This window comes from Pleurodeles waltl, chromosome 12 (genome assembly GCF_031143425.1).
Source record: "Pleurodeles waltl isolate 20211129_DDA chromosome 12, aPleWal1.hap1.20221129, whole genome shotgun sequence".
NCBI lineage: Eukaryota > Metazoa > Chordata > Amphibia > Caudata > Salamandridae > Pleurodeles > Pleurodeles waltl.
This window is the reverse complement of record NC_090451.1, coordinates 288,896,475-288,910,356: the sequence shown is the minus strand read 5'-3', so window position 1 is coordinate 288,910,356 and position 13,882 is coordinate 288,896,475. Positions and strand designations below refer to the sequence as shown.

At 42.4% G+C, this 13,882-nt stretch overlaps 1 protein-coding gene across 1 annotated transcript in view; it reads left to right on the top strand.

Annotated features, from left to right (window-relative positions):
• SLC6A2 (solute carrier family 6 member 2) overlaps positions 1-13,882 on the top strand; it is an 821,779-nt gene that overhangs the window by 772,639 nt on the left and 35,258 nt on the right. Inside the window, exon 12 of the mRNA XM_069216273.1 lies at positions 355-455. Within this exon, the coding sequence (XP_069072374.1) occupies positions 355-455 (101 nt within the window). The remainder of the gene's footprint in view (positions 1-354; positions 456-13,882) is intronic.

The following is a 13,882-nucleotide window of genomic DNA, read 5'->3' as shown; positions in this document are numbered from 1 at the left end:
CTTTGATGTTGTGACATCTTCCCAATGGTATATATTAGAAATCACATATTGTACAAGCACATTATGCATGAAAATTGATGTAGCTAAATATCATCCTAATAGTTTTGGTGATAATGGTTGTCTTATAGAATATCTCTTGCTGCTACTATTTTATTTAATGTGGCTAATACACCAGGCTACAAATTACGTGAGTATTTATTTTTTACTTTTTTTAACACAATCTCCCAAAGACTGTTAATGCACTGAATGCCCATAAATGTCTATGGTAGATCGATAGATCTCCTGGGTGCTTTGAAGTGTTTGTTCCCCTTTGAATGTAATATTTTCACAATGTATTTTTATGTTTTATTGCAGGCGTCGACAGGTTTAGTGAAGATATTGAGCAGATGATGGGTTTCAAGCCAGGCCTTTATTGGAGACTCTGTTGGAAGTTTGTAAGCCCTGCTTTTTTGTTGGTGAGCTTGACACCTTTTCACAAATCCATCCGAATTAACCATGGGAAATTCAATGTGCCTTAACTTCTCTCAGCAGCAAAGCCACTTCTTTACTTTTATTTCTCACACAGCGGTGCTGCATCACAACACCACTGAAAGATTGGGGAATAATAAAAGCAGCACCTCAAGTCTAGAGAATAAAATAGAGGGTGCATACGTGTGGCACAGAAAGAGACTAGTTGCGTACAGTCTTTGTGCGTCTGTTCATACTTGTGTTTGTACGTATTTACCGACTTTGCCAATGCTTTTTTTGTTGGTGCTAATGATTCTTCTATGTTTAAAAGAAGAATGATAACACTCCCACAACCATTAATTAAGAAACGCGGTATTAAGGCTCAAATTTAAGGACGCTAATGTGGTGTTAGAATGCCAAAAACACTTTGCCACATCTACAAGTGGCGTAGTGCATGCATTGCGCTACTTTGCGACCCTTTGCGCCTCATTATGCATGCGCCATGCATAATTTTTGCAAGGGCGTTCTGGCACAAAGAGGCCCGCAAAAATGGTGCAATGAAATCTCCAAGATTTCATTGCGCTATTTTTGGCACCATTTTTAACACCTGCTGAAAACAGCCATTAAAAGGAAGCACCCATTGGAACAAATGAGCCTCCTTGCACTTTGCTCTACTAGCGTCAGAATTTTGGTGCTAGTGGAGCAAAGCGCCACAATAGCGTCACAAATGTTGATGCTATTTTTCTTAATACTGCCATTGTGTGCTGTATCTTAAAAAGGGCACACACATGGTGGCGTTAGTGGGGTGCAGGGGAGCTCAAGAAAAGAGGCGCTTCACGAGCCTAAACGTTTTAAATCCTATCTTATTAACTAAGGACTGTAAACCAGCAAAAGGTTCACTGGCACAGGTGGAGTCATATATTTCATGCTATAGGACAACACTTCATTCATTCTGGTGACTGCCTCTTGAAATTTTACCAACGCAGAGAAAGAGCTTAATGTGAAATTCCAGAAAATTATTTATTTTGTATCTAAGCAGCAAAACAAAACGCACTCCCTTTTCCACTTAATTTACTTTCACGAAAAAAGACATGTGCCACTGCTTGTGCGACACGCCTAGAAATAAGCTTAATGGATAAATGAACGTAATTATAGTAAAGTACAGATCTTCACGCTGCATTGCGGATCATTAAGTTAGATCAATGCAAATGTGTACTTATGGTGGGCGTCAAGGAGCTAATCACCTTCCTGCTATTTTCTAGCTGCTGTAAGCAAGTCTTAGTGAGAGTAATCGTAAGCCATGAGTAGCTTAAATATTTTTGCTGTATTTGTCTACAAAATGCATTATGATGTTCAACAGTTGAACAAACAACATACCAAATGCAAAAACAAGAACACCTAACATTTACCCTACGCTTTTGCAAGCGAGTATTAATGCATGAACTTGAACATCCAATTAGGTCAGAGCATGGTGAGATGAATTGTAGCATTTATTTGAGGTTTTTGAATCGCATACTACACGTAGCTTTTAGGAGCTGGAAACATACTTGTGACTTTCTAGTGGAGAATGTCACAACTCTCAGAGCAGACAAACGGAAATCTCATTGTTTTTGGCAGTGATGGCATTTTCTAACCTGTTCCTCACCTCTGTGAAAGAGTATCTGAACAGCCCTCTGGCATTCAGCTTCTGGACCCCTGTAGCTTGAAGTTCGTGAATGGCATTATAAGAAAACATCTTCTAAGGTCACATTATTAAATAAAATTAAACAAATAAGCACAAAATATTTTTGCACTATATATTGTACTCAAGTTCCATAAATTCATGCACAGAATGTCTATGTAACATCAGAGTAACACTCTGAATAGAACTGAAAGATAAAATGAGCCATTACCAAATTGCAACACAATAACAATTCTCACTGCTTTTTCAAGCGCATTCTGACACGGCTTGCAGAGCTGTAAAAATGCGTGGCTTTTAACGAACAGAACAGTTGCTACTAAATCCTCAACAGAAGGAAAATAAACCTAGTTGACAAATTAGGATTTAACCTACCCCCCATGAGGTGCGCTGTCGATGGTCCCCGTTGTATACAGTGATGGGACACTTGGTTGCTTTATATTTCCTACCACGAAGCCGAATAAAATAGTAAAACATTTCAACAATTTTTATGTAAGTGCAATTAGCTATGTAGAGCCAAGGTGCGCTGCTCTGGCTATTTCAAAATGCTGCCAGTGAGGTTTCTAGAAAAGCAGTGGATAATGGCCAGAGATAGCACTAAAGGGCGCAAGGCGTGTTAGTCATAGATGTCATTTACGAATGTACTTTGTTAGACCTGGCATTGCTCTTGCGACCCCTGGCCTCAGAGGTGGTAAATTCAGTGGCAGGAACACTTGTCAGCTAGGACGTCAGTTAAGGCTCCACTCTCTCTGCTTTCTGTTAACTTATACTAATAGTGAATAATAAAATGTTATTCACTATTAGCGTAATAAAAATTGAGTACATTTAGCTGGAATATGCCCTTCCATGGCAGCAGAGGTAAGTAAAAAATGCTTTCAAATGTAAGTTGTGTACATGCTTGCAGGTGAGAGTGTGTTTATGTGAGAGTGTATGTAAGTGTGTTTTTGTGTGTATCTGTAAGTATTTGTGTATAACTGAAAGTGGAGGTCAAACGGCGTGTTATGTCACTTCCGCTACACCTGGCATTTCGGTGAGTTGACATCCATGGCTAAAATCCATACTAAGGGCCTCATTACGAGGCTGGTGGGCCGACCGTCGGCCCGCCAGCCCCATGGTGAGGAGACTGCCACAGAGCTGGTGGTCTCCACCCCGGGCCCATTACAAGGTTTATACTGGGCTGACCATCGGAAGCCTCTGAATCAGAGGTTTCCGCCAATCAGCCCAATGGAAACCATGTGGCGCATTGGCCTCGGCTCCTCATGGAGCTGAGGCCAATGTCGCTGCACAAAGGTTGCTCCCAGTACCTTAAGAATGGGCACTGTCTGCTGTAGCAGACAATGTACATACCAAGGTTGCTGGACAGAGGGACCCTTGTACTGCCCATGACATGGTTGTGAGCAGTGCAGGGGCCAGCCTGTGGCTCCCAGCACTGGGATTCCACCAGCCTTTTCATGGCAGGGCCCCCGTCATGAAAAAGCTGGTATAAACTGGACATGTGATCAGTGCTCTGCCATGGCTGACCACAATGCCAACTGCCGTCAGCCCGTCAGAAACCATGTTCCTGGTGGGGATGGAGGTCCCCTGGCAGTTCGATTGCCAGGGTCGTAATGTGGCGGTTGGACCACCTAGAGTGCGGTTTTCTGAGTGCAAATTTTGCCTCAGACTTTCAGCGCAGTATATTATATTCAAGTGCCCTAACATTATATGGGATGTGTAATCCTCTATGTGTGGAATCTCCTGAAAAGAACATAATTTTCAATATGGACTAGTGTGACAAGTCACTTTTATTGTGTGAAGTGATCTATAAAGGCTAGAAGTGGACTTAGAGCTGTAGTAGTATTTCATCAAAACAATGACATTCTTGAAATGTAAGAGGGATTTTAAAACAGAAACATTGAAGTCAAATTCAAAAGTGAAAGTACGTTGTAAACATTTACCTATATTTTTGTTACCCCCTATGAGCAGTGGGGTTATTTTCCACAGGCAGCAATTTGATGATTCGTTTGCTTTGTTAAAGAACACTGCAGTGTCTCTGCATTTCCATATTTATTTTGCATATACAGGAGCACTCCTCTAAGTGGCAAACTTGAAAATTATCAAAACTATTGTTAGACTTTTCATCCTGGACGTGGTCTCCCTTAACTTTTTGCCGCTGTTCCCCAGGTTGTTGATGTGTGCTGGACTCTGATTTTTCTGTTTTTGTTACTCTGGACACTTTACCACTGCTAACCAGTGCTAAAGTGCAAGTGCTCCTTTACAAAATATGCATGTGATTGGTTTATCCATGATTGGCATATTTGATTTACTTGTAAGTCCCTAGTAAAGTGCATTAGAGGTGCCAGGGCCTGTAAATCAAATGCTACCAGTGGGCCTGCAGCACTGGTTGTGCCACCCACATAAGTAGCTCTGTAATGTTGACTCAGACCTGCCATTGCAGTGCCTGTGTGTGGAGTTTTACCTGTAAATTCGGCTTGGCAAGTGTACCCACTTGCCAGGCCTAAACCTTCCCTTTTGTTACATGTCAGACAGCCCTAAGGAAGGCCCTAGGTAGCCCCAAGGGCAGGGTGCAGTGTATGGTTAAGGTAGGACATATAGGGGGTCATTACAATTGGCGGGCGGCTACTGCCGCCTGCCAAGCGGTAACAGCCGTGCGGCCGCCAATGCGGCCGCATTCCCACGGACCCCATTACAACATCCCCGCTGGGCCGGCGGGCGCAAACCTAGTTTACGCCCGCCGGCCCAGCGGGGATGCGACCGCAACATAGGAGCCGGCTCCTAATGGAGCTGGCGGTGTTGCGGCCGTGCGACGGGTGCAGTAGCACCCGTCGCGCTTTTCACTGTCTGCTATGCAGACAATGAAAAGCTGCATGGGGCCCTGTTAGAGGGCCCCAGGACTCCCCTTACCGCCAGCCTCTTCTTGGTGGTGCAAACCACCAGAAACATCTAAAACGGCGGGAAACCGCCGGCCCCAGCGGTGCGACCGCGGCGCTAGCGCCGCGGTAGTAATACGGGTCCCCGTACCGCCAGCCTGTTGGCGGTACAGACGCCACATTACCCCTGGCGGTCGGAGACCCCCATAGTAATGTGTTTTATATGTCCTGACAGTGAAATATTGCTAGATTCGTTTTTCAGTGTTGCAAGGCCTGTCTCTCTCATAGGTTAACATGGGGGCTACCTTTAAATCTGATTAAAGTGTAGATTCCCTTTGGGAGCGGATGGACATGTGGAGTTTGTGGTCTCTGAGCTCACAATTTAAACATACATCTTTTAGTAAAGTTGATTTTAAGATTGTGCGCTTGAAAATGCCACTTTTAGAAAGTGAGCATTTTCTTGCTTATACCATTTCTGTGACTCTGCCTGTTTGTGTATTCCCTGTCTAGGTCAGTTTGACAGTTGGGCTGGTTGCACCTCACACTAGGCAGTGAAACAAAGGGAGCTGGGATGTAGCCTGCATATCCTGATGAGCCATCTGTGCTAGGAGGGAGGGGAGGAGTGGTCACTCGCACCTGAAAGGGCTGTGCCTGCCCTCACACAATGCAGTCTCCAACCCCCTAGTGAGTGTCTGGTGCCTGGCCTGGGTAAGACAGGATTTCACATTCCAAAGAGACTTTACTTTGAAGTAGGCCTACTTCAAAGGAGAAACTGGGTATAAGAAGGGCACCCAAAACCACAGACTTTAGATCACTTCTGGACATCAAGAGGAACCTCTGCCTGGAGAAGAGCTGAAGAGCTGAGGAGAAGTGCTGCCCTCCCTGTGACTGTGCTTTGTGGAGCTATCCTGCAGTTGCTGCTTCTGCCAGAGTAAGAGGGCAAAGACTGGACTTTGTGTGCCTTCCATCTTGTGAAGAAATCTCCAAGGGCTTGATTTAGAGCTTGCCTCCTGTTGTTTGAAGTCTCAGGGACAGCAAAGACCTCTCTCTACCAGCACCTGGAGTCTCTGAAGAGACTCCTGCTCTGACAAGTGGTGCCCTATCCAGTTCCTGGGCCCTTGAAAGGAAAGCTGGTGGAAATCCAAGGAAATCGACTTCGGACGACGTTGGACCGATGCCGCTGCTGAATCCGGTGACACCGCCTGCACCCAACGGCGTGAACTTCGCTGGAACGCGATGATCTTCGCAGGCCCGACGCCGCTGCAGCCCCGCTGAAGTCCGCGACTCCGTGGAAGTCACTGCACCACGTCGTGACCGGCGCCGCTCGAAGTGCGCGGATTCAACATTTCGCACAGACGCCGCGATCCCCGACTTCGCGCATCAGCTTGTTTTCACTCTTCACCAAAGGTACTGTACTTGGGTGTCTACGTGACTCCGTTTCCGGCGCCGCTGGTGTCGGCTTGTTGGGAACGACTCCGTCATGACGCCGTGTTAACATCTCATCGAAGCATTTTTGTTTCTAAGCGCTATTTTTGAGTTTAATCTTTAAAAATTCATAACTTGACTTGTGCATGTTGGATTTTTGTCGTTTTGGTCTTGTTTTGTTTAGATAAATATTTCCTATTTTTCTAAGCCCGTGTTGTGTCATTTTGTAGTGTTTTCATTAAGTTACTGTGTGTTGGTACAAATACTTTACACCTAGCACTCTGAAGTTAAGCCTACTGCTCTGCCCAGCTACCAAGCGGGTAAGCAGGAGTTAGCTGAGGGTGATTCTCTTTTACCCTGACTAGAGTGAGGGTCCTTGCTTGAACAGGGGGTAACCTGACTGTCAACCAAAGACCCTATTTCTAACACTTATGCAATGGTTACAGTCTTCATGTTTGGAAAATGTATTGTTATCTGTAAAACTTAGTTCTCTGTAAGGAGGTCTGTGTGTGTTTGCATGTGTGTGTGTATGCACATGCACACTTCAAATACAACTTCAGTTGTCTGTAGTGCTGGAGTTTCTGACAAAGCCACACAAACAAAGAGCTCTGGATTCACAGAAAAGGCAGAAATCTCTATTTTCACACAGCTCATATCCTGGTGGTGAATGACTGGATGTGCAGAGGCTGGATCGATCCAGTTTACTATGCTGAACTTTCTTGTGTTGGGATTGGATAAGGTTGTGTGACTTCTAAATGGAGACTGGATCCCTCAGGACCTCCCCGACATCACAAACATTATATTTTTGAATTGGCTGGAAACACTGCAGTCTATGTGACAGGAGAGTAGGTTAACTCTATAAACTCGCCTCTGGCACAGGCATGTCCTCCACCACACAGCACAATTAGAGGGGTTTGCTGAATGGGACAAAATGGGGATCTCCACTCTGGGAGACATCTGGCAAGGGGGTACCCTGAAAACCTTTCAGAAAATGCAGACGCAGTTCTATCTCTCTAAGACCCAGTTTCACAAGTATCTCCAACTCCGACACATCTTGGCAGGATACAAAGTGGGCCTAGTAAACTTACTTGAGTATTACCCATTAGAAATCCTTCAAGGGGTTATCAGGAGGGAAGGAATCTCGAAAATGTATCTGATATTGGTGATTAATGCCTCCAACCTCCTGGCTGTATTTCAACAGACATGGGAAGGTTGGGGAGGTCCCCTTGAAGACATAAACTGGTGTGAGGCTTGCCCCTGATACAGCTCCAATTGCTTTATGTCTCTTATCTCACACCACAACATAATTGGTGAGCGGGACGAGTGGCAGCCCATGCTTGTCCACGTTGTAACTACTCTAAGGTAGGCTTTTTTCATGTGACATGGTAATGCCTCACATTGAGAGTTTTGGGGCTAAATTAGAGACACACCATCCCAAGTACTAGGATACCAAATGCTTCTACAGCTTAAATTGCCCTACTAGGCATGCTAGAAGATCTTAGGAATACTAGGGAGGGCAGGAATTTGGTGTTTGGTGGGCATGGCCACCTTGGTGGCAAAAAGAGATATAGCTCGGCTGTGGAACAGCCTGCAACCACCCACACTAGCTGCATGGCAAAATGGGTTGGACTATTACGGCCAACAGGAAGAACCTACATATGCATCATGGAGCAGCAAGGGGGAAATGGTGGGACCATTATGGGCTGGGACTGAGTTTGCTAAATGCTTACTGATGCTTAGATAGAAATGTGTTTAAGAAAACAATGTACAAGATTCCGAGTGATTGGTGATTTACATTGCACATCTTCTTTGTTATAATTGTGTAAAAAACAAATAAACTTGGTTAAAAAAGGCAGAAATCTCCAGTGCATTACTTTCTGTGACTAAAGTGCAAATCTAGCTGGCTAGCACCAGCACGGTAAAGGAGTTAAGCCCCAGTGGGAATACAATGAGAGGGAGGGACAAGACAGACGTAGGTGGTAGAGCTAGTGGGAAAGATGAGATGTCAGCCTATCTGAGGAGTTATCCTTGAAGAAATACATTTTTAGTTCCTTTCTGAATTCTAGGAGGGTCAGTGCTTTTCTGATGTTGGAGGAGGTGTTGATTCTGATCCTAGGGATGTAGGCTCAGAAGGTCTGCTTTCTCATTCCTGTAGTGTTTAGTCTCTGTTTCTGTACTCTGATGACACTCAGATTATTGTAAAAATACTTTGCAAAACAATTTCATGACTGTTTCTCCAAGGTCCAACAATTCTTTTCCACCAATAATCTAAAACGTAATATTGACAAGAGTGAAATCCTCAGCCCCATCACTATTACAATGTATTGTTCTCTCACTAGTTCAGACACAATTGACACAGTAGTGAAGTCCTGCTTTTTTTCAGCTTCACTTTCTGAAGAATGTTCTCTATCTTTTTACTCTTTTTCAGAAGCTCCTGATGCTTAACACTTTTGCTTAATACCATGAAGACTACTGCATTTCAGTTTATCTTGAACTATCTGCTTATCAGATCCTCAGGCGGCAGTTAACCCAGACATATACTGCTAGGAGTGGTCTAGGATATCTTCCTAGAGCCCATCTTTCTTCTGCTCTTGTTACTCCACATTGGCTCCTGGCAAAACAGCAGATTCTCTTACCCCCTGATCTTTCTCCGTTACTTTCAAAATTTATTGGGTTTAGTTGGTAGAAAGTGACAGCAGAGATCACTAACGAAAAATCCAAATCTATTTGTCAGTATCCAAATTACCAAATTTCATCACAAAATGGTTGGAGGCGGGGCTTTGTCTGTTGCAGCTACTTCCCATTAGAATTGTGTACTTTTATGAAGAATTAAATTTATTAAGATTCTAGAAATTTCTAAAAACTTCCTCTTTCCTTCCTATGAGGCAATGTCTTTTTGATTGTGTCTTTGAGGATTTCTCCTTATAGCCAAAATCTCCAGTTTGGGTGAATGTTGCACTTAATAAATCCCAAAATGAACCTAGACCTCAACTAACCTTGTGATGTCAGAAGTCGTAGTCTGAGTGTTGACCTCCAGATATTGTTAATTTATTAGCTAGGTAGACTAGGATTGTGATGGAGAGGGCCTTTTAAATGGTTGTATGTTGATGGAAATGAGACATTGGAAGTCACACTCTAGGAAAATTAGAAACTTGTGTACTGGCAGACTAAAAAAGCTAGGAAGAATCGGCAGTGAATTATTTTTAGAAACTGAATGATATAAATAGTCTGATGAATAGAATTACTTTTTGTTAAAGGTGTCATGTTGCCTGGCTGGCAATATCACACATACTCAATTACTTGCTACATTACAGCATGTGTTCTGCAATAAGTCTGTAAACCAATGGTTTCAGGACACTGAAAAAAAATTACTTTTGGTTTTGTTGAACTTTAACCTACAATTTTGTAGGGGAATACAAAAAAAATAATCTAGCTTGTGGGTCAATAACAAAAACCAATTTAGAATGACAGGGCTCAATGCCAGCACTGATAAAATTAAGGAATTTATTTTTTATTTTTTTATTTACATAGTTTTTAGACCACCAAACGGGCACGTAAAAACACTGGTGGAGCTCATGCTGTTGGACTGGGTTAGTAAATTTCGGGAACTCATTAAAATATTGGCAAGTACTGCGATCAAGTATTTGTAAACAGAGGTGCTCAGGCAGGTTTTCAGTGCTCTTATAGCTTCAAAGAGTTGGGTTAAGGACAGATATATATTTACATCTTTCGTAAAATGCTTCTTAATATTTTTTTGGGGGTAAAGTTACAAATTCAGCCATATGTTTTTGTGAAAATTGTAAGCATAGTCATTGTCAGGGTCCTTGCAGACATATTAAGTGCTAAAAACAATGGCAGATTAAACTAAATAGCAATTGAATGCTAATCAGTGCTTAGGGCTAGCTAACGTGTTATATGTAATAAATGAAATACTGAATGATATCGCCAATATAGATGTTCTTACAGAATATTGCAATGTTATAGGATCTTCACTTTAATTTCTGAAATTCAGCAAAATGAGTGACTAGATTAAAGTTTATATTTCTTTATTCTCTGTTTTTCCAGTATTGATTGCCAGCATAATTCATTGAGAGTTTACAAATTGTGAGGGTCCTCATTAGATAGAATACTGACAAATGAACTTTGGATATTTGAGATTAACGTTTTTGTTATTGTCCTCATATTACCTCAAGTGAGTATACACCCAAGCTAATATTGCCTCCAATGCTCACCAATGGTTGTAGTCAGGAGCAAAAGCTGTCTATGGGATGCCCAGAAACTGACATCAGCAATGGAGATATAACCACTGCATGTTATTTCCTTCAAGTGCTCTTTTTAGAGGGCCCCAAATGAAAAAACTGCAGGGGCGCCCCTTTAACCCTCCATGCTTTTATCAAACTCATAAATGTAGATCACCGATCTCCACCAGTGTGACCATGTAGGTGCTCCGATTGGGACCACTTCTTTCATATCTCTCTCCTTGCCAGAAGGATCAAAAAGAACCATAACTTCTTTAGTTCATGATAGTTCAAGCCTCCCTCAGTCGCATCACACTATGCTCCAAACCAATGGATTCAGGACATTGGATTCATGACAGTATCAACTTTGGGAAATCGTTTTACCAACCGGTTGCAAAAAATGTATCGGGTTCGGGCAGGTGACAAACTTGAATATCGTCAGCATCTCAACTTCCACATCTCTTGCACAGACTTACTTTAATCTCTGCCAATTTCATGGGAGTCCAGTAGATTCTGTGAAGAGTGAACAAGTTATTTTTCTTGAGGGGAGGGGATTTTACTGTAGAATATAGCACATTAAAATATACTTGCCAGAGTTCCTGTAACTCCTCTTGGGGTAGACAATCTTCCCATACACTGTATGCTGGTTTCATGTTTGTCTAATAGGTGCAGGTACCACTTGGCTACTTCCTTCTTCATGTTCTTGCTGTCCTGCAACTCCCTCTTGATAATGATGTTGGTCTCACAGTTTGTCCAATCTTTAGTCTTGAATCAGGTGGGGAGCTGGTAGCATTTGAAACTAGACATACCAGATTTTACGATTGATGACCTATCTATCGTTCAATGGCATTAGACAATCTCCTTCCATTACCTGCACCCATCTCGTAATACTGACATTCCTCAAGGGGCCAGCTAAAAAATTCTTCAAACACTCCAGGTGTCCCTGTAGAATCCCAAATTGATGACAATTTGTAGTAGTATGGGATGCCTAATAATATCCTAGTTTTGAACCATAATCTGGTGACAGATGTGAAATACTTCAGTACTATTTTTTTTTAAGAGCTTCAGGGCTCCAAATTTGTGATGAAAACCTTCACTCATATGGCCTTCTAACATAAGATTAAATGATATCCCTACGCAGGTCTTGCCAGGGCAAGAAAACAGCATCCTCCAATTGTTTCGATTTGAATGCTCAACAATAAAGCTGGATATTGGAGAGAGATAGTCCACCTTTAGCCAACTTCCCTCTCAGTTTTTTAAAGGATCGGCGGATACCTTTAGAAGCCCAAACGAATGAGGTTATTCTCCCTTGAATTTTGTATAGGGCGTTCTTCCCAAAAGTCAGCGGGATATTGTCAATTATGAATGTGAACTTGGGCAGAATTGTCATCTTCACAAAATTGGCCCACACAGAGATCATCGGAAGAAAGATGTGCCATTTAGTTGTCAACCTGTCCACTTCTTTCCTCACTCTCTCCAAGTTTCTTTCTACAAGGCTATCAAGGTCTCAGACAATGCATATTCTCAGGTACCTAATGGTCTCCTTGGAGACTCTTCCTTCCCACTCCAAATTCCATAGCATAACCTCAGGTTTAAACCCCCATGGAAAGCCAGCTCCTGTTCTTTATGGAGGGGTGATAGAGAGATGTCTGAAGTATAAATATCAGGTCATCCACAAAGAGTGCTACCGTCCTTCGTATTTCTGGCACCTAAACAGAACTAGGACCATATTAATTTTTAAACTTTGTGCCAATAGTTTTGTATATAGAGCAAACAGAAGTGGGGATAAAGTGCACCCCTGCCTAATTCCTCTTATGATTTTAATCACTGCAGATAAAAAATCATTCTCTTGCTGTAGGGGAGCTATAAATCCTTCATAAGACCTCACCTATTGCACCCAATCCCCATATCTTTAAGAACCAGCATGAGATATTCCCGCTTAGCCTAGCCGAAGGCTTTGGCTGCATCAAAAGTGAGAATGGGCAGTGGTAATGAATGCACTGTTGCCATATCAAGAGTGCCAATCAGACTATGTGTTAACTTTCTTAGATGTCTTCCCGTGTAAAAAACCCTTTTGGTCCTGGTGTGCCACATTGTCAACTACGTTACTCAGATGATGAGCAAGGACATTAGTGAAAACCTTGTAATCGCAATTTAGTATAGAAATGGGTTGTTATGAATAACACAGGGTTTTTTGCCTGACTTCAAAATCAAAGAGATAGTTTCTACATTCCAGCAAAATGTGCGAGGACAACCTTCCACCAATAAAGAATTAAACAAGCATATCCAGAAAGGGGCTATCTTATCGATTAAGGTGATATAAATTTAATTGTGGATTTAGTATGTGTCAGTGACTTCACCCTCTTTAGTTGTTTTAATTGCCACTAACACCTGACCCGCTGATCTCTTGATTCCAAAATTCCTGCTGCTCCAAAGAGAGAGAAGGCAATCCCTAAGCTTCTAGCTAATCCCCTACTTGATCTTAGTCTAGAATAATGGATTCTGAGTATAATTTATGGAGGACGTTCATGAATGTCCCGTCAATCTCTGGATTATCTTCTAGTAATATCTTCATTCCCTCATTTTATATTCCTTTTATATAATTCCTGTTTCTGTCTCTTTTTATCATCCTTGCCAACATTTTCCCACAAATCTCTCCATATTCAAAACTTCTCACTCTACTAACTTCCTGCTGTTGTTTCTCCTTGCTTTCTAACTTTGCGTTGAACTCAACTTGACGTTGGTAGAGCCCTTGTTCCAATTTTTTCCTACTCTACTCCTCTATCCCTACAGACTTCAACCTTCCTTCCAGCTTAGTCAACCCTTCCTCTACCTAGGTCATCTCAGTTGTTTCTATTCTATTCTTAGACACTCTAGAATTTGCAATATACCCCTTCGGTAGACCTTAAACGTGTCCCACACAACTTCTACCCTTGCTGATCCCTTGTTGTAATAAAAAACTCAGCTGTTCTTGCCTGAATCTCCAACACCTTATCTGCATGGAGGGGGAGTTTCTGCCTAATGTCCATTGTGTAACCTTTTTCTGACTCGACAGGGTGACATGCAAAAGTATAGTGGCGTGAACAGAAAGATGACTAGGTAAGTGCTCTAATCTCTGTATTTTATCAATCTCGCCACTCTCAACAAGAAAGAAATCCACCCCAAATACTGTCAATGTTTTTTTTCTTAGAAGTGTGTAATCCCTACATTTTCCCTCCTTTTTT